The 22,029-nt window shown below is 46.3% G+C and overlaps 1 protein-coding gene across 18 annotated transcripts in view; it reads right to left on the minus strand.

Annotated features, from left to right (window-relative positions):
• DUSP16 (dual specificity phosphatase 16) overlaps nucleotides 1–22,029 on the minus strand; it is an 84,281-nt gene that overhangs the window by 17,722 nt on the left and 44,530 nt on the right. For 17 of the 18 annotated variants that reach the window (XM_022577620.3, XM_089920326.1, XM_022577619.2 and 14 more), the window contains one exon: nucleotides 10,175–10,338. In XM_022577620.3, the coding sequence (XP_022433328.1) occupies nucleotides 10,175–10,338 (164 nt within the window). Of the gene's footprint in view, nucleotides 1–10,174; nucleotides 10,339–13,774; nucleotides 14,001–22,029 lie in introns of all 18 variants that reach the window. The other variant, XM_089920330.1, reaches the window with a different exon arrangement.

A 22,029-nucleotide genomic window follows, 5' to 3' on the forward strand; every position in this document is an offset into this window, starting at 1 on the left:
TGCCAAACCCTCCTGGTATCACCCCTCCCGTCCACCCTTTCTCTCTATTCCCAGTCGCTGCTCAGGGGTAAGCCCTCACCACGGTAGCAAAAAAGCCAGCAGGGAGCTCTTGAAGTTTGCGGTGTTTTCCTCTCCAAACAACAACTGGAGTGATCTTTCTTGTAATTAAACGCGAGCTACGTGTTTTATCCACACTTAGTTTCATCATGTCTCACTGCCTGTTCCTGTTCCATACAATCGCTAAATCCCCATCACACGCGCATCCCCCTTCCCCGATGCTGCTCGCACCGTTTCTGAGCTCAGCAGGCCCTGTTCCTCTTCCTGATGACTCTTCCACTTTTCTACTTTAAGTTGACCTTACTATGAAGCCCTCCTACTGATGCATAATTAACCATTCTGTTCTCTGCCCGTCCAAAGGACTTTGGACATGCTATTAGTAAAGCACCGAGCACACCGTGTCCTCATTAGCAGATTCCCTCGTCTCTCCTATGAAGCAGTGAAGTAGTGAGGTCTTGGCCGGATGCTTGCCTGTTTTTCTCCCTTCAGCACCAGGTACATAGCTGCACTCAGTACGTGTTTGTTCAGCTAACATCCCATTAATCCACCATTTTCCAGGCAAGCCTATATGACCCACTTCATTTAGTCATCCATTGCTGCCTCTCAGGAAATGTTCTTGGCCTGAAACCATTCTCTTTGAAGCAGCTCTGGTCACGTCTTCCTTTTCTTGGAATGCTGCCTCCTCTACAGATCTGTTCCAACTCCAGCTCCCCGAAGGACAGTTGGTCATTTTCTCCCTATTTTAGCCTCCTGCCAACTCGCTCACCCCTTCCTTTACCACATTCAGCGCAATAAATATATTGTTTTACAGAAAAGGTAGACTGAGTAAATCCAGATCAGGTGTGCAGCCCTCTCGGCTATCAGATGACAGAGTCAAGAAATAGCTTGTGGAGCTGGGCGAGCTTCTTAGAGCGACTGACCCTCGCCTTCCGAAGGTCTCGTAGGCTCCCGTTAGATCTCAGTGGTGTTTACAACTTTTAAACGTCTGTACACAAGCGAAGGTCACACTGTTTTCTACCACTGTCTGATCACCACAGCGTTTCCCACACAAGGACGGCAGCGTTACTGGAGATAAAAGTCTTTCAGGCCTCTCTCATGAACGCTCCTTAAAGAAAGGAACCTTTTTACATTTCCATCTCCTTTCCATCAACAGTGTGACAAAGATTTATTAAATTAAAAGTAGTACGATAATAAAGACACGAGAATTTCTGAGGAGAGAGGCTGACGCGGGCAGCGTTACCTACTCTACACAAAAGACCACAGGCGATGCTCACAAATGACAACACTAACGTGAGACGAGTCAGTAGTGAGCATCAAATGTGATTTCCCCACACAAAGTCTAGAACAATGTACACTTCTGACAATTAGCCTAATAGTCTACATTCTGTAGAAATGACCACTTAAACCTAAATTCAATAAAAAATGTGTTGGGCACCTTTGCTACAGGTGCTATGTTATATTAACAATATACTACTATGGCACACATTAATAAACAACATCTAACATTTACTGAGTGCCTACTGTGTACCTGGGGCTGTGCTAAGCATTTAAAGGGACCGCCTCATTTAATCCTCACCACCACCCTTTGAGATGGATACTGTTATTCTTCTCAGTTTTAAAATGAGGAAACGGAGGCTTAGAGAGTTCATGGAATGTTTCCAAAGTTATACAGCTAACAAGTGGTCCAGAGTAGAAATCCAAATCCAAGCATATTCTCATCTCCAGAATCTGTCCTCTTAACTGCCATTCTCTACTGAAGTTCTTTTTAAAGCAAATTAGATGGAGCAATAAAGTAACTAGCCTACATACAGACTTTCTTTTTAACCCAATGAAGTAACAGAATATGACGTTTTAATTGCATCCTTTTTCACCCTTTTTAACTGTAACCAGTTAGGAAATAAAGGAGCACCCCTCTGGGCATGGACGCAACTCAGGACACTTGATGGCTACCGGAGGAGACTAGTCAGTCCCGTTTTACCTCTTTCTTCCCTGACTTGACAGTCAGGGAGGTGACCTCAGTTGCAGCCACGGGCATCACAGCTCGGCCCTGCTGCCGTGTTCACACTGGCACCTGCTGCTCCCGGCTGAGGCCCGGCTGCCCACGTGCACGTCCCCCAGCCTCACGCCGCTGCTGCCACGTGCCCAGTGGTCATGGCCCGGCGGAAAGGAAACACGAAAGGGGCAGTTCTGACCTCATGTAAGAAACATCAGTCATCCAAGCCTACAACGCTGTTTATGTCTCAGCGATATTCTCCACATATAAAACGGTGTGCCACGAAAAGATGCACTTGAGTAGTAGCTTTATGATGTAAGGGGGGAGGGGACATTAATGTGTTGAAATGGAGTGATAATAAAATAATTTAACCAGAAAATGAAATGAGAAAAAAAAGGCAGTTATACATCAGTGGAAAAAATGAGTTTAAAAGAGGAAACCGTTAAAAATGTTACATATATACGTAAAACATTTTAACTCAAAACAAATAAATGTACATTAATTCACTAATTTCTTGGTGTTTTTTTAAAAATAGGTTAGCTGACTGGAGTTCTTAAGAAAATCACAACCAAATGCATCTACCACTTATACTTTCCATTCTTTAAAGAGCAAGAACTAGTAAAGCAATAAATCAGGACAGAATCTTCTAGATTATGACTGTCCCCTAAATATTCTACGGCTGCCTTCCCCTGCTTAGTAAGACAGAAAAAAACGTAGAGCAATCAGTCTTTATTGAATCTTTTTTTTTTTTTTAACATTTATTTATTTATTTGGTTGCACGGGGTCTTAGTTGCAGCAGGCGGGCTCCTTAGTTGCAGCTTGTGGGCTCCTTAATCGTGGCTCCCCGGCTTCACAGTTGAGGCACATGGGCCCCTTAGTTGTGGCGGCATGCATGCGGGATCTAGTTCCCTGACCAAGGGATCAAACCCCAGCCCCCTGCACTGGGAGTGCGGAGTCCCAACCACTGCGCCACCAGGGAGGTCCCCCTCCCGAATCTTTTGAAACCCTTTAGCTTAGGTCATAGAAAAACAATTCTCTTTCCTCATTCATATTTCATCCGTGTATGCAATATTTTAACTAACGTACATCGTTATGATAACAAGTACATTGGCCTAAACAGGTCCGAGAACAAACACAATTGCGTCCTGGTGAGTAAACTGTTCAAATGGGGTTAGTAGCCCTGCGACGGCCCGGAGCCCACTGCTGCCAGGAGACAGGCGCCCACCTGCCGAGGGCGGCAGAGCAGAGGGGTGGGCGGGGGCTGCAGTCAGCTAAGGCGTCACGTGACTGTCACGTGACCGTTCTGTTCCCTTCTCTCCTGATGATGTTCATGGCCGGGCATATGAGTGGCCGAGAGGGCATCTCATGTCAACGCTCCTGACAGCAAGAACTGGGATGGAACCACAAGTATGAAGAACGGGTTTGTTTTATAGAATCATGACTGCTTTTACTCAGAGATGGAGGTCTGTGACTTCCTACCACGTTTTAAGGAATTTACGTAATTCATTCAGCGTTGTTTCAGTGTGTTGTGTAAAGCGTACACAACTCAGTATTACCCTGTCCCGTCATTAAACACCGTAATCCTTAGGCTTCCAGAGAGCCTTCATGCCGTTTCATATTTGGCTCAACTTTGTGCCCAGTCGGCTAACACGTGCTTCCTACTGATAACATAATCTTTCTTCTCCGGCCTTCAAATATCCTTCCGACACCGTGGCCTCTGGGTTCTCTGAGCGCCTCACCTTGAGCACTCCCTCCCGAGGCCCGGTCCGGTCTCTGCCATTACCAGTAACCATAAGCTCACACAACGTGCTGCAGGACGCCGCCTCCTTCCTTCCAGCTTACTGTCTTCCACCACCACTCCTGGCGTCCCTCAGTCCCCCCAGGACCTCATTCAGCCTCCTCTCTGTCCTTCATCCTCATGACGTCTGTCCTTCCTTCCTGGCCCAGCTTAAATTCTGTGGCCAGTCATTACACAGTTGACCCTTGAACAACTCAGGTTTAAACTGTGCGGGTCCACTTATACATGCATGCTTTTCAACAGTAAACACTGCAGTATTACAGGATCCACAGCTGGTTGACTCTGAGGTTGCAGAGGCCCTGCGGAGGGGGAGGGCCGACCATAAACGATACGAGGGTTAACCCCCTCACTGTTCGAGGGTCACCTGGAATCCCTCCCTCGCTTTCACCCTCAATTACTGGGTCCCTCCGTCACCTCTTCACACTCACTTGGCAAGATCACAGCCCCGGATGAACCTGGCTCGCCACCGAGCCTGCATCTGCAGGCAGGCAGCTGAACGTGGCCCGAGAACACTCAGCAACGCTGCTGCAGGGCCCCCTTCCAGCCACGCTCCCCAGCGGGCACTCTACGCCCCTGGTCTTCACCTGGCCTCTAGCCTGGACGCCTTTCCAGCCCTTCCCCGTTCTTTTCAAACTCTCCATATGTCCTCCCTCACCCTCTCTCTCTGCTCATGGATGATCTACACTGAGAAAACAGAAACAGTCAGAAGGAAGTTTTGATAAACTTCTACCACCACTTCCCTTTCTGCCAGCACACGTGCCTCTAAACCCTCCTTCCTCCTGTTACTGTGGGTGAACTCAGTGTGCAGGACAAGCACACGGGCACCAGTCCCAGAAAACTGGGAGGCCGGCTCAGCACGTGACTGTCCGCTACCTGAATGACCTTGGAGGGGCTACCTGACCTCCCTCAGCTTTAGTTTCCTTACCTGTAAAACAGGGCTAATGATCTCTATTTTGTAAAGCTGTTATGAGGATAAAGTGGCACATAATATACAAGAAGTTTCAATAAATGTTAGTTCCCTTACTTTACCTTATTTTTAAAATAATAGTTTGTGGGAATGTAAACTGGTACAGCCACTATGGAAAACAGTGTGGCGGTCCCTCAAAAAGTTAAAAATAGAGCTGCCATCTGATCCATCAATTCCACTGCTGGGTATTTATCCGAAGGAAACAAAAACACTATCTCCAAAAGACACACGCACCCCCTTGTTCACTGCAGCACTATTTACAAAAGTCGAGACATGGAAACAACCTAAGTGCCCACTGATAGATGAATGGATAAAGACGACGTGGTATTATGTATACAATGGAATATTATTCAGCCTTAGAAAAGAAGGAAATCTTGCCATTTGTGGCAGCAAGGATGAACCTTGAAGGCATTATGCTAAGCGAACTAAGTCAGACAGAGAGGGACAAATACTGTATGATCTCACTTACATGTGGAATCTAAAAAACGAACAGAAACGGAATTCCTAGGTACAGCGAACAGATTGGTGGCTGCCAGAGGTGGTGGAGGGGAGGCGTACAGGTGGTCGAAAGGTACAAACTTCCAGTCACAAAACAAGTAAGTCATGGAGATGTAATGTACAGCATGCCGGCTATAGATAATAGTAGTGTATTGTATATTTGAAAGTGGCTAAGAGAGAAATCTTACAAGTTCTCATCATAAGAAAAAAAAGGAGTAGCTGTGTATGGTGGTAGATGTTAACTAGATTTATTGTGATCATTTAGCAATATATACAAATATTGAATGTTGGATATAATGTTACTTGAAACTAATATACTTGAAATATGTTATATGTCAATTATATAATGACATATAACATATACGTCATTTTATATATATAATGTTATACGTCAATTATATCTCAATTAAAAATAACTTATAAATCACATAGTATATAAATTATATCTCAGTAAAGTTGTTGCCCACCCCCCAGCCTGTAATGTATATCTTTCACTAATTCAAACTGCCCTTTCTCCTAACTGGCCTCAAGTAGGGAAATTACACTGAATGTAGCAGGCTGGGTATAAAAAAAGGGTTCAGCTGTAAAGTAGAAAAGATTACCCCCTAAGAAATTAAAAAATAGATTCTGGTTTCAAAACACAATCAAGAAAGTGTTCAAAAATAATTTTTGTGAGTCAAAAAATAAATCTTAATTTTACTGCTATGATTTGCATTCACTTTTTTTTCCCCTTTGTTTCCTTCTCCTAAACCATGAAATAAACTTTGCCCTGTAGTTGGACTAATTTCTAAATATGGGCTCTATACTCTGTTGATACAGACTGTGGAGTAATATATGGAATACAGCTTTAATACAACTGCTCTGTTTGGTCAAGTTGCCCATGTTCATTTAGGCTGAGGACAGAGGTCCCATTAAATCACACAGGCACTGCAAATGTAGATAAAGGAGTTGTAATTTTTCTTTCTGAAGTCAATTTAATGAGTGAGTTTGCATTTGCCACTCCCCTTGCCTTCAGAATTGACCTACTTCCTCCAGCCAGCCTTCCTCAGCCAGCCACGCCCAATGTGCCCATCGCTCACCCTAGACCCTTGTACACCCTACCCGGCGGTGACGACAACAGTGTCCCTGTAAACCAGGAACTGCTCTTGGTGCCTGGCATAAGGCCACGTCACAGGAGCCTCACAAGAACACTAGGGGGCAGGAATCATTTCAGTTTGCAGGTGAAGAAGCAGATTCGGGCACGTGGCTCTGGCTGGTGAGGCGAAGACCTGGCATGCGAATCCTCCCGGTCCGGAGCCGGCTCTCGCTCCTGCCTGAATCACCTTGTTTGCGAATTACCGTCTCAGGAACAGGTCTTGTCTAACCAACCTGCACTCTGTATGGCGCTCTACACACCGTGGACCCTGAATAAATACATTTACTGATCATTTTGACGACATGAGCCTTTGTCTTCCTAGATCACAGAGAAACCTGAAAGCAGTATTTGGCTATACGGTGTCCAGGCTACAGCCTAACTCTCGTACGAAAACACCAGAGAAAGTGGCAGTAGTCCTGGTGACGGGCAGAACAGCAAGGCAGCCCAGGAAAGCCAACTGTGCGTGTTAGAAGACTGAAGTAAGAAGCTACCCCCAAAAAGCTGACTGCACCCTGTTTAAAATGGGGAAAGCGCGGGCACGGCGGCTTTAGGGAAGGAGCCGAAGAGGTCCCGGCTCAGGAACGACTCGCAGTAGGGAATTCCATCGTACACCCCGTGTGTAAGTGGGAAACAAAAGTCCATTTGAAATTTTAACTGGTCAAGGAGAAAAAAACATCAGGAACGTCTGTCTGTCCCATTAATAACTAGGGATTCTGGTTCAAGTCCCACTCAGTCAGATGTGAACTGTGGGCACCAGCAAACTGCTTTAGTGTAAGAGCTGTACAGCTCCAGTTCAAAGACCAGAGGAGGACAGATTGTGGGAAACAAAGTACAGATGCGAGGGGAAAGGAAGTGTGTTCTTTTCGCTACCAGTGCCTTCTTACAGTCTTTTACAGAAGGGCTATGTCTTTGAGACCTAAGTAAAACCAATCACACGCTGAGAGTATTGACCTGCGCCATCTGATCCGAGGAAGCACAGGCACATGTGGCACGTCCACAGTGAGAGGTGCAGAGTCCATAAGACACACACCAGATTTCAAAGACCTAGTACCCAAAACTGTAAAGTGCCAATAATTTTTTATATCGATCGCATGTTGAAATGATAATATTCTAGACATATGGTGATGAATGTTATTAACATTAATTTCACTTGGGTTTTTTTTTTTTAACTTTTTAAATAAGGCTATCAGAACATTCTAGATTATATACGTGGCTTGCATTATACTTCTGTGGGATGGTGCTGGTATAGAACATGCTGTAGAAAAAGCAGGAGGAAACAAATCTCAGCTGTGATTCAACAGACTGTTAAGACTTGTCAGTCCTTCGTGACAGCCTGTTACAGAGATTTCAATTTCCGGACGATGAGGATTTCTGGTGTTCTACAAACACAGGACTTAGAGCCAGAGTAGTTTGGGTTTGAGGATGCCTCTGTCACTCACTAGCTTTGAGGTCAATGACTTTCTAGCCACAAAATCTTGGGTAAGTAAGTGACGTAACTCAGAGCCAACCTACCTCCAAATCCTATTATGAGGGTTAAATGCAGTAACATAAAGAGCCTAGCATTTTAAATGATAAACACTATTATCCTCCCCAGAAATTTTCCGTGACCTGCTTTTAGCATATTTTAGTGGCACTTTATTACAAATAAATAAATAAATAGGAAGATGACTAATAAGATTAGTGGTCTTGTGGTGGTTGTTCTTAGAAACTTCTAAGTTTGACTAAAAAGGAACGTACTATTAGGGGAGATTATAAAATCTTCATCTCTGGAGATCTTCCAGAAGAAGAGAGCACATTATTTCTCCTGGGAAGTTTAAACCAGAGAGTGGAGCAGGGAGATGAGTTTATGCTGTTTTCGAAAGAGAGGCACATCCAGTTCTAAAACCCATCGGCGGGGTGATGTTGTGGAATTTATTTAACATTTCTGGAATTACGATTTCCTCATTATTGAATGAAGGAGGCTGACTAAATGATCTGTAAGATCCCCTCCAGCACTAGGACTCTTCTCAACAGTGAATCTAGAGGTTACGTACATAGAAATTTCTACTCACCACCTTGAAAGCACTCTTCTCACCACTCCCTAGTCTGCACCTCGGTAGCTCCCAAAGCAGCTTTCTCACGGTCTTCCCCAATGACTCCTTGCTCAACCTGTTTCCCCATGAGCTTGCATAAACCCATTCTCCCCCTACAACCATTTCCTTTCAAGGCATCTGTGTGCCTATCCTGTTTAGCACACGGACATGTAGAAGCCAATTAAAAACAGAAAACTATCAGCCCCCGGCACACCTCAACTTCAGGTTCCAGTTTAACTGCTCTCACCCTGCAGGCCTCACTTAGCTGTTAACTGACACATTTGTTAAACCTGGAAAAGGTATGCAGCAAAATCAAGGTACCCCTGCACTGAATGTCAGGAGTAACAAAAAGGACCTGTCACATAACTACTTGTAAAATCACCTGCCAGTGACCGGTTAAGTTTTACTGGGGGGAATTCTGAACAGGATCCTTAACTAGGAATTTTATTTCATTTTGTTTTATTTGCTGATCTAAGGATTAAAAAAAGCATCTCCAGGTTTGCCCCAGCGCTGCATGTGGCTTTAGGAAATTAATTTTGCTTTCTGTGACATAGTTTGCTTATCTCTCAAAGAGAACTAATAAAACTCACGTGTTCAAAGACATCGTGACCCCACCAGAAAGGCTCAGTGCAAGCATAAGCTATCAAATGTCAAATACCTCACAGAACGAGCAGACATGTTAGCAAAAATGTCCAGGCAAAATTCTGAAGAGGCAGGAGTTTTGAGAACAAAAAAAGAAAAAAAGAGCAAAAAGAATGCCTCCTTGCTGCCCAATGAGAGGGTGTTTTTGCTTTCCACGTGCTAAAGTAAAGCAAGCCCACCTGGAAGCTTATTTTACGGTCAGCCCAATTCTTTCAGCTCCTCAAGCAGAAATACCCAAAAAGCAGCACTTGCAGATCACCAGCAGTCGAAGTAAGATCTTTGATTGCTTTTTCAATTAGAGGTGATGTAAATAAGAGGTTTTAGAGACAAATCACTTTCCAGGCCGTTAGAGCACTGTTTTCTAGCACCACTTGTTAAGAGCATACAAGCAGTGGAGACAGACAGATCTTAGTTCTACCGCTGTCATGTGCGTACCGTTATATATAATGGCCTCAAGCAATCAAGACGGCTCCTCCGTTGGATACACCTTGTTCAGAACGGCTCACATCCTTTTCATCCAGTTATTTATGGTCCTCCCTCTTCTTTCTCAACCAAACTGCTCCAGGGGGCCTCAGGCGGGGCGCCCGCAGCGCGTCTTCTTAGCGCTGGTCCTCACCATCCTTTTACCCCCCTCCCCGCCCCTCTAGCCAGGAGTCATCATGAGATCTTCCTCAGCCCAAGCCAACCTCCCTTTCTAGTTGCTGCAGTAAATAAATACATCTCTATATGTGAAATCATCTAGGCGGCATTAGCCTTCCTGGGTGTGCCCAACCGCAGGTCTCTTGGACCTGTAAGAACAGCACACTTGACAACGGCTTAGCCTTCCTACAGCTAGCAGAATGTCACAGCAGACGGCACTGGGGAGGATGGTACGGCCGCTGGGCTGCTCACAGGGGAGCTGCACGAAGAACACGGGGTGCGTGTGCCTGAAAGGACAGCCCACCGGCAGCCCAGTGCTTCTCCAGCTGCTGTCAAGAAACCCTGCAATGAAGGATATTTTCAAAGCACCCACCTTGTTGAGGACATCTCGCTGGCAGCCAAGATAGAGATTGGGCAGAATTCGGGTTGGCCCAATGTTGGCAACAGGTAAGCAAGGCTGAGAAATGCAGGTGGGGACTAGGGTGGATTTTCCTTCACAGAGGCCAGGGAAACAGCGGGAGAACTCGGCAAACCCACCTAAGGACAGACAGGGTACAGTTACGCCGTGCATAAAGATGAAAACCAGCCTTCTGCTAACTATTCAAATACAGTTGTCTGAAAAGAACAATCAGATCCCACAGATGGAAGTGGAGCCCCGTCCACAGCTGCTCGGTCTGGGGTACAATCCAGCACCAGCCCCGGCTCTGCAAGCCCACGAAAGGGACCCCAGGCCCTGAAGGCACTTAGTGACTCACCCCCTTGCTCTCACTCCCTTCACCTTCGCGCATCCTACGTCTTCCCCCTGCTCCCTGTCCTATTTCGTGTGACTTAAAGAGGACTGAAAGTAGCAGATAACCAAGCCAAGACAGATGCAAATTGCGGATACAAAAACACATGAACTGAGGCCAGACGTGACTTCTTCAAAATAAAATTGACAGAGTTAAAAGTTCCTTCTAGCATGAACTTTAAATCTTCCTACTGTATAAGTTTTATATTTCAAAGATACCACATACTCCCCTTACTCTTACAAATATTCTCTATATCAAGGGTCGCATAATTACCCCCGATTCCGGGGTCTCCTGTTCATTGGCTGAGCACTGTGAACAAGGGCCGACAGACCCTAACTGCTCAGGTTACATGGACGCCTTGTGGCAAGATTTCTGGACTCAGAGGAATTCAGTGTTTTCCAGTCCCGTCCTTATAATGACCTACGCTATGATCTTCATTAGGTCACAGTCTCACTACCTGTTAATGAAGAGAAATCTATTGGCTAAGGAGACACTCTCACCTCCTTTCAGAAAAGAAAAGATGAACAAGGTCTTCACTGGGTTTTCCAATCTAAATACTCCTTGCTATCCAAATCCAAACCCAAGAACTGAATACATTCTGATACATTTTCAGATGAATCCCTCACTATCCAGACCCTCCCTAGTCACTACATCTAAACTCGGAACCAAAGACATTTGGATTATAGGGAATATGTGTATATTTTTAATACTAAATTAAAAAACAATTAACTTGTTAAGAAGACAGAGCAGCCTCATTTTTACCTCTTTAATCAAGCCTTAAAAAGGACCCTAGTTGGGACTGACATATATACACTACTATGTATAAAACAGAGAACTAATGAGAACCTACTGTACAGACAGGGGACCCTACTCAGTGCTCTGTGGTGACCTAAAGGGAAGGAACTCTAAAAGAGAGTGGACATATGTATACATATGACTGATTCACTTTGCTATACGGCAAGGAACTAACACAACGTTGTAAAGCAACTATACTCCAATAAAAAATAAAATAAAATCTTAAAAAGGACCCTAAAATCTCATTAAATATTTATCTCCATCTCCTTGAGCTACATTCCATTAGCCTTTCCTGCGCTTCCAGAAACATATAAAATATGCCCTCAAAAACTGCAGAAGTGCAGGGAGTTGACGGGGGAGGTGTCACCCGTTTTTATCCCCTGTATTATGTTCAACGCAAGCATGATCCTCTGGACTCCTGCGTCCACTGTCTGGGCTCAGCATGGGGTGCACAGTGCAGCAAGCTGGGACAGCAGCAAGTCGGTGACAATAACCACGCCACCTGCAAAATGTAGGTGTGCATCCTAGCCTCCAACCCAAGTGTCTGCACTGTTTTTACTCTTAAGCAGTTTGCTTATTAAAGTTCTTAAGGTAACCTGATAGAAAGAGCAGGGGGTTCCATTATAGAAACCTCACCTTCCTTTGCGGGACCGACGAGGCCCTGGGGACCTGTGCCTGTTCAGCGTTAAGGTTTCATCTCTTGCCCTTTCCAAACGCGCTCTCCAGCCACACAAAACTCACTGTCACCTCACACTTTCATGCTGTTCCCTCACCACCACCGGCCCGCCCCGTGCGCACACACGCAGCATACAAACCACACACACGTCAGAGCTGTCAGAGGACTGAATTAGCTGACATGCGTGAGTGCTTTGTGCCTGCGCAGAGTGAACCCCCCCGTGGTACAGGGATCCGGCATCGAGTTCCCAGCTTCATCTGTGGGCCCCCCTCCTCCACCCCTGATCTGCAGCTACACCTCGGTAGGATACACCTGAGACAAAGCGAAAACAGCAATGCTTCTAACGCTGCATTTCCCAGAGTCTGCTCCAGGGCGCCGGCGTCCTGCAGGAAGCTGACAGATGGGATGTCGGTCCAAAAAGTAAGAGAAACACTGCATGTCACGTCTCCCTGGGAGACTCACAGCACACGTAGTAAAAGCTCTGATAAAAAATCTCTAGGGAAACTAGTTTACTTTCATTTAATTTAAGGGTCCCAAACTTATTTGACCATGGAATTTCCCCTCCCATTTTGCCCCCTAAAGTCTCTTAAAATCTAAGCTGGTGGAACTCACTCACACTCAAGGAGATGCTGTGCTGGGGCTGCCGCAGCTGCTGAGATGGAGTAAATTAGAGTCCCCACACCTACAGTATAAGCCACGGCAATCTCAAAACAGGGGCCAGTTAATATTGGCACACGTGTGTGCCTGTCACTGTTCAGGATTTATCATTTTATTTCATTAACGTTTTGTCCTTTTCAGCCTCTTAACTGCATAATGCAGTTATTTAAGGTGAGTTTTTCCCTCAAAGCAGTTCTTGTAAGGATAGATGTTAAAGAGTCTATACATTATTTGCCTGTCTTACACCTACCCAATGCGATAACTGACGGCCACTATTTTGATTATAATTTAAATTTTAACTTCCATTAACTTTTGTTGTTCTGGTGTTTCTCTAAAGAACTGTTTTCATGTTTTTTCCTATTCTGTTTCCAAAACAGTTCATGGGATGATCTCTCATTTAAATCCAACAAAACGAGAGTCCAGTAAATGTTCTCAGAGAACCGAGAAACCCGGCAATCCAAGGAAACTCCACTTGAATTCCATCTGAAACTTATGTCATCATATTTATAAATAATGTAAGGACTCCCAGAGTTACTGGACATTTACTATGTGACAAGCGTTGCTCTAAGCACTTTACAAGGGTTTGTTCAGTCTTTACAACTGCCCCATGAGGTAGGTGCTTCGATTACTCCCATTTTACAGATAAGGAAAGAGAGGTTCAGAAAGACGCCGGGTGATAATCAACAGAGCTGGACGTGAGCCCGGCTCGAGATTGTACTCACTCGCTCTGCTAAGCCGTGTCTCTAAATACCACGGAATTAACTGCAACGCTCTCTAGGATGTGGGGACAGCCTGCTGACATCTCTGGGGTCCTGCCCTCATTTTAGTCTCATTTCACCAGGCTGAAAATGGCCACGGGCCTCTCCCAAACTGACGGAAGAGCCTTGCTTCCCCCAAGCCACATGGTTCAAAAACTTCGATGAGGGAGAGAAAAGGGAAGGGGATCTGACCTGACCAGAGAAACAAGAACTCTGTAAGTGTGAGTCACATGAGACCAGTAACAAAGCTGAGGAAGAACTAGCGGGAGATACAAAAAACACGGTCATGGCCGGCTTACGATCACGGTTTGTGAATCGGTGGTGAGACGGTTGCGGCGTCTCGGTGACTTTCAGCCCGTCCTCCACCGAACTACGTTCACAGGGGACAAATTCTCCAACAGTCGTGAACTGAAGGCCGGCCGGCCTGGGCTGTTTGAAGTGCAGCTCTATCATTCATTTTATCCTAAATCACTTCTAACTTTGGTGGTCCTAACAAGTAAAATGTGAGTGTGGCTCTAGAAAATTCTAAGAAAACAGAAAAAAAAAAAAACGAGAGAAAGCAGCCACTATTCAGCCTCAAAACAAAACCCCAAAGCCAAACAAAACAGCAATAACACATTATAAAACAAACAGAAACTTTTTTTTTCCTTACAAATTTTTTCAACTAATCTCTAGCAGCACAAATGCAAACAGCCTTAAAATATTTAACAGATTTTGCGAAATCAGAGCATTCATCTAGTGCTCAGGCTGGCTTGAAATGTCCCAAACCAGGACTCCTGGTAACTTCCACACAACACTACCTCAGCCAAAGAGTACATTCTCCCTGATCTTTATCTCTGACAATGTTCCACTCTGCTGACATCCTCCTTCATTGACAGTTTTTTCCATTCGCTGACCTTTCATTCATCGTTGGACTCCAGTGACCCCAGTTTCATTTCATTAATTAACAACAGATGAGACACTGCCTGACTTACCCGAACCCTCGAGAAACTATCTGTAACCTCTCAGCGACTCAGTTTTGAAACAATGTCTGAAATGTCCCTCTTCCTCTTACAAGAAGAAAAGTACAATTCATCTACGTAAACTTTCTGTTACAAATGGCTGACAGACACAGAATCAAGAGTCATCTCTGCCCTTGTCCCAACTCTGCTGTCCCCAGACCCTGAGTTAGATTCTATTATGACAAGAAGACACAACACCAGTTCATGATCTCCGCTTGTTTACTGTGAAAGCAGCACTGAGAAACTGACACGCTTCTTGAAAAAGTTTAAAAATATTTTTTAAAGTCCTTCAAGTATCTGACTCACCGTCCAATCTTGCCAAGTTTCTCCTGTCCCTAGATTTTATGCTGCTTATCATCTAGGAATGGAGAAAATAGAAAGTCGAACAACGCACGTGTGCTTCCCTAAGACAGACCTCAATCTCAGAATGCTGTACCGGCTTTGGCCCCTTGTGCTAGGAGTGTTTGTTTTAAGAGAAAGGAAGACACATATGCAGACACCCTGGCCTGTAGAGAAATGGGGGTGGGGAGACCAGCAGATAGACATACGGACACCACTGGCCTCTACACACTTGGATGAACAGGCAGACAAACTGCAATGTTAAAAATCCATATTTCTGTTAGTCTTCCACAAATTTACCTGTAGAATGCATATTTATAAATAAAAACATACATATTACTTTGGACGGAGAAAACACCTGGTACAGCTTAAAGCCATTCATAATTTGTATATCACTTTCTTCTCATTCAGCCAAGAAATACTTCTTCCCTTAAGAGTACCTCCTTCACAATTCGAACCATAAATATAATTTTCTATAAAAGCCAATGTCAACCACCATTCCATTTTCAGAGGCAAAAAAAGTCTGCCATGTAAAATAAAATACTTAAAACGATGCCACTAAACAATTCTAACTGGTCGGTTTTCTCTTCCCTCTGACCCTTGCAGTTATAAATCACAGAGTTGTTTCTTAAAATAAAAGAATATTCACAAAAGTAGCACTTTACTACAGATTAGCAATGTTAATTTTAAGACGCAAATTCTCAAAATGTTTCCGTCTCCTTTTAGTCAAACCAGAGATAAATGTCAATTCCATGACTCTGAAGACAGTTCCTTGCAGGGAGAAACAGAGGGCTGCTCACTTATGCTTCAGTTCAAATGGGGAGCAAGTCCTAAGAGCTTTATCAGCTGACAGAGCTGCCTAAGCTGGGAAGGGGGATTAAAGGTAGCCCCTTCCCATACTGGGGATGAGTTCCATGGCTATGTACAGAAATCTATTTACACAAAGCTCTACTTTATGAAAGATATTTTTCTAAAGTCATATGCAAATTTAATTTCTGTACATTAAACCATTTTCACAGTTTATATAATTTCAGCTTTTAAATATAGTTCTCATGCTGCTTAACCCTTTTGTAAAACAAAGACCCCCTTTTTGGGACATAAATACGACCCATTCATTTACTTATTCTAGAATGTATGTGAAGGAATTTTTTTTTTTTTTTTTTTTTGCAGTACGCGGGCCTCTCACTGTCGTGGCCTCTCCCGTTGCGGAGCACAGGCTCCGGACGCGCAGGCTTAGCGGCCATGGCTCACGGGCCCAGCCGCTCTGCGGCATGTGGGATCTTCCCAGACCGGGGCACGAACCTGTGTCCCCTGCATCGGCAGGCGGACTCTCAACCACTGCGCCACCAGGGAAGCCCTATGTGAAGGATTTAAGTGGAGTATTCCTGCACCTGTAGAGAACAGTTCTCTCCATACTGAAAATAAAATCTGGGCTTTGCTATTACACAAAGGAGACAACCCTAATATTAAACAATGAAATGCTGAAATGTGTATTTTGCAAGTATTTTAACTGCTCTCATGAATAACTATTTTGCACTTTAGTCTGAAGTGACTGATTCAGGCAGCTTTACCCTCTAACCATTTAAAAACACACAAGCATGGTCACAGTTCTCCCAGGGTCAGTGGACTGTATACATGGAAAGCTGAAACTACTGACATAAAAGGCAAAGGAAAGGCAACATTAATTTTGTACCTCCAAAGAAAGCAAACAAAAATATGTAACTGTACTTTTCCAAAGTACATAGGTTGGTCTGGGTAAGCCCAACCACACAGGCTTGATCGATCGTTTGCAGGAGGGTAGAGAGCATGGCACGCTTTCCTCAGCAACATCAGCAGCAATTATGTCCTAGCTAGTCAACTCTCCGCTGAGCAGCACAGAAGAGGAAAATCCCAAATGACGTGGAACGTTCATTTTAAACTCTCATTCCATCTCCTCCATCCACTTGAGAGGATGGTGGACAGACATGCATTTCTGTGGAGATCCTCCAGGAAGCCTGAGAAGTAGCCTCCAACTCGTAAAACTTGCCCCACGAATAACACCCCCAAAAAAGCTCACTCTGTATGAGAACAACCTATCACCTGGCACAGCTGGGGAATGGGACATTCTAGCTAATTTTTTTTTAAACGAAACAATCCCATCTCTCTCTCTTTTTAAAATTAATTAATTAATTAATTAATTTTGGCTGCGTTGGGTCTTCAATGCTGCGCGCGGGCCTTTCTCTAGTTGCGGTGAGCAGCAGCTATTCTTCGTTGTGGCGCGCGGGCTCAGTAGTTGTGGCTCACGGGCTCAGTAGTTGTGGCTCGTGGGCTCTAGAGCGCAGGCTCAGTAGTTGTGGTGCACGGGCTTAGCTGCTCCGCGGCATGTGGGATCTTCCCGGACCAGGGCTCGAACCCGTGTCCCCTGCACTGGCAGGCGGATTCTTAACCGCTGCGCCACCAGGGAAGCCCTCTAGCTAATTTTTGGATTAACAGTTATCAAACACACAATAAACAAATTAAAAATTTTCAAAATACTAGCGTAAAAAAAAAGCACTAAATACTAAAATAATGCAACTTACAAGAGTTCTCATGTCTCATAATGTCTAAATCTTACATTCCTCAAGATAATGTTATCTAGATCAATTCGACTGGCAAAATCCAGAAGTGTTGTTTAGTAAAGAGTTCTCAGAAGATGTCGAGTGATATTTTTTACTCTTACTGATCTTTCAAATTGGCAATACATAACTATACCCAGAGGCTCTTCTTCAACACACACGCACGCACACACACACACACACACACACACACGCACAGCCAGGCAGGACTCTCAATACCTGCCTTCAAACAAAGATTGTTCTGAACAGCACAACCAGAATGACCAATCAAAAGGAATTACGGCCAGAATCCACCCTTGGCTAAGCAAAGGCAACAAGCTCTATAAGCAGGAGAGAGGTTCACAGAGGCCACCTGACTGGTCCTCCAGTGACTTTAAGACGTGACGCCACAGCCAAGCGAACAGCAGCCTGGGGCTTCCTGAGGAGGAAGGACCTAGAAGGCCTGTGCTTCCATCAGCATGCAAGGAGGAGGTTACTAAGGAGATCACCTTTGCTCATGTTCACCTGAAAATCAAAGATTTCCAGGGTTGCATTTGGGGGCTTGAGGTCCCAAACTCCAACCTAACGTTTTCAATCCTCTTTTGGTCATTTTCACTTGAAAGACTTATCGATACTCCTAAAATAAATTCCAAGCCAATATCTCGCTCTCTTTGGTTCTGTACCCCTGTTCGCATCTGCCCCGTTCTCCCGGTCACCTCAGCAGCAGCCCCCTGGTCTGCCAACACTCGGGCTTGCTTTTGCGATGTCCATCTGTCTGTCCCCGCCTCCTCCCCCCCCCCAGCCCACGAGCTCCATGCCGCACTGTTAGATAAATTCAGGAACAGCTCTCTCTGATCTGTCCGTCCTTTTCCCAACTTGTTTCCACTCTGCGGCCAGATTAAGGTCCTGAGATAAAGTGTTGATGTATCCTCTGCTCCCAAATACCCACAGAATACAATTCAAAATTCCTGACCAGACACTCAAGCCCTTCATCACCTGATCCCACTCTACTGTCCACCCTCACTGTCCCTATTCTACCCACCACCATGGCCCAGGCCCATTCATCTTCTTACTGTTTTCCCACCACACCTGGGCTTTCTCATCTCCAGCCTCTGGTAACAACCAGGGAAGTCCCTCTAGTTTCAATTCTATTCTGTTGCATTTTTTTAAATTCTGCTGTATTAAAAAAAATGCTTCCCTGACCAGTGTATTTAAATATGGTCTTGCCAACTTAGAACTTCTATAAAAGGTATAGCCATGGGAATTCCCTGGCAGTTCAGGGGTCAGGGCTCCGTGCGTCCACTTCAAGAAGCACAGGCTCGATCGCTGGTCAGGGAACTAAGATATCACAAGCCACGCAGCCAAAACATACACACACACACACACACACACACACACAGAGCCATCACACGGCAGTAAGAATTTACAATTAACCTGGTAATTGTGAATTCTCTTTCCGTGTGTGTGTGTGTGTGTGTGTGTGTGTGTGTGTGTGTGGTGACCTCTTACCTCTCCGGCTATAATACCCTGTGAACTGTGTGCATAAGAATTGTGTCTCACACTCCTTTGCAATCACCTCTGCATTTAGCACAGTGCTTGGCACATAATTAAATGTTCATTGAATCCTCCCTTGATACAATGAATAGCTGTTGATGGACATAAGTCTTGTGTATTTTGGGTGTTCAAAAGGACTTCCTGGGGCTTCCCGGGTGGCGCAGTGGTTGAGAGTCCGCCTGCCGATGCAGGGGACACGGGTTCGTGCCCGGGTCCGGGAAGATCCCACATGCCGCGGAGCAGCTGGGCCCGTGAGCCATGGCCGCTGAGCCTGCGCGTCTGGAGCCTGTGCTCCGCAACAGGAGAGGCCACAACAGTGAGAGGCCTGCGTACCGCAAAAAAAAAAAAAAAAAAAAAAAACTTCCTGATTCCATTCAGAGCTGAAAGCTCTGCGGTCCTGGGTGTGAGCCCAGAACCTGCTTCCTACTCCTTGACCACAAGGCCTCAGAGGACCCTCAGGGTGAGCGAAGCAGCACAGGGCAAGGAAAACATTTCTCTGCTACGAAAGGTTAAAAAGGGAGATTGGTAAGTGCTGCTTTCATCATCCAGAAGCCCCAGTGAGTCCTCAGGGTGCTTCTATCACGTCCAGGGAACTTTCCACGAGAGGTGGGTTCCCTCGGCAGCTCAGGACGACAGAGTCCGGTACGACATCCAGGGCTCAGGGAACCAGGGGCACAGCTCTCAGGAAACGAACTGGACCAACTATAATCAGATCCCGGCGAAGGATGAAGCGGCTGCCGGATGCGCCCCTGGTGACCGTCGGGGGCAAAGCCTCATGAGACTATCCATCGGGAGACGATGCTCTGAGTCCCGAGGAAAAGCGAATAGGAGTCTGGTCTCCCGAGGACGACTCTTCGGAGTCCAATCTGCCTGACGTGTGAACTGCGCACGGGTCACCACACAGCTCACTTCTTGGGCCTTTTCCCGTGAAGCTCAGGCTTCCTAATCCACCACGAGCAGGCCCTCCCGGGACCCCCTGGGGTGTGTCCACTCTGGCAGCCGTCCTCCTCCGGGGCCAAGCGCACCGCCTCCCAGCAGATGCGGCGGAGCAGCGGGAAGGAGAGGGTCCCTGTTTGTCAGCCAAACAACCCTGGAGACCACTGGCATCCACAGGAGGGTGCAGAGCCGTGCCGTGGGCACTGCTGCGAGCCGGACACGGCGCTGGCTGATGGGACAGCAGTGACCATGACAGCGGCCCTCTCTGGAATTGACAGTTCAGTGGGACAAACTTCAACCAAATAATTAGATGAATAATTGGCTAATTATGGTGGGTGGCCAAAGGAGTGTGTGTGACAGAGGACACCCAACTCTGCCTGGGAGCCAGGGGGGGCTTGACGGCCACCGTGAATCCAGAAGGAGGCACCCAGGTACATGGGGAGAGGGGGACACCTGGAGGAGGAGGAGGGTGCCTCTGGGCTGCAGGTCTCAGGCAACTGAGGCTAAAGTGCTAAAATACACACACACACACACACACACACACACACCCAACCTGAGGACGGAGAGGGGCACGAGATGAGGGCACAGAGGCAGGCAGGAGCCGCCACTGCAGGGCTTCGGAGTCGGGGAAGGATTCTGGAACTTTCCCTAAGAGCACTGATGCAGACTAGGCTGGGGAGTGATATAATCACAGTTACGCTGAAAATATCAAAAAGAGAAGTAACGTTGGCGAGGGTGCGAGGAAAGGGCAGAGAGGCAGCAAGACAGGGTGAGAGAGCAGGGAGGAGGGTCCCGGGGCAGGTCTGAGGGGCTGATGTGGGCCTGAGTTGGAAGCATAGCGCAGGGAGGCCAGAAGAAAGGTCTGGTGGCCAAGAGGTGACAGGTGTCACCGAGTCTCCAAGGGCTCCCCAGGCCAGCCCAGCAAAGCACAGACTCGTCCTGCCAGGCTGAAGGGCCCGCACAGCCTGACTGCACTTCCTCTCAATTCCCCTTCCTCCCGTCACAAAAAGTCCACTCAGTCTCCTGGCTGCCTCCTAAAATCTGTGTTCACTCCTGCCATTTTTAATGATGTCAGTCCACAGAGGACCCTCCCCACCCAAATCTTACTCATTTTTCAAGGTTCGATTAAAATTCCACCGCCGCCCTCAAACCTTCCCCAACTCCTGCAGGCAACACCGAGTCACCCCTTATCACTGTGACACACGGCTCGACGCACTGTCACCTGCTTCTATTTCATCCTCTCCAGACGTGCTGCCCCAAATTAACCGAGGGGTCTCCAGGGCAGGGGCAAGATGTGCACTTTTCCGGTACCCTATCCCCCAGGCCCACCCCGGGGCCCACCCAAGGGGGCCCTCGAACACTGTGAGGCCGGCTGAATGGACAGGACACAAATGACATGACCAGGGCAGGGGAAGACTGATGTCACCACTGTCACCCAGGGTGCTTCTGTGTAGCTTGTGCCAAATGTCAGGGTGAGGGACTGTCTCGAGCCTGGTCTGCAGTCCATTTGTTAAACAGACACAGCCTCAGGCATGATGTCTTAGCCGCCGGTAGCTGGGGAGTGACAGAGCTGGCTTGTTACCACACAGGCAGGTAAGAAGTGGAGAAAAGACGGGCCAGTTTAGATAACCTCATGCAAACTGAGAAGTAGAGCCAGCAACTACACGGCAACCAGTGGGCGAAACGGTACCTATTTTTAGTCTGTTTTCAGTGGCTCTCACCGCAGCTCTTTAAACACAAGAAGAGCCAATTCCTGAATAACTGCAGTACTTTGACTGGAATCCATTAACGTCAATCTCTTTTACCAGCTACTACAGGATCTGAAATGGGATGACTGAAGATTTCCCTTCTCTAGACACAAGGACAGAAGAAACGCCACACTGGATAAGAGAACGGATGAACAACGGCGCGCACAGCAAATCTGTAAGCGGGAGGACCGGGTTCTGCCCTACTTCCATTAGGAAGGTAACTGGCTCCACTAAACCAAAGCTGCACGTTTATCACACAGAACTGCTGACTGAATCTAGATTCCTGTTAAACTGAAAATGTGTCAAGAGTCAAATACATTTTTATTCACTCCTAGCTCTAACTACAGTAGCAGCTCTAACTCAAAACAAAGAAATACGTATTTGGCCTTCAGCCACAGCAGAC

The sequence above is a fragment of the Delphinapterus leucas genome, chromosome 11 (assembly GCF_059928025.1).
Source record: "Delphinapterus leucas isolate spDelLeu-1000000601 "Yukka" chromosome 11, BTC_Dleu_Yukka2, whole genome shotgun sequence".
NCBI classification, from domain to species: Eukaryota; Metazoa; Chordata; class Mammalia; order Artiodactyla; family Monodontidae; genus Delphinapterus; species Delphinapterus leucas.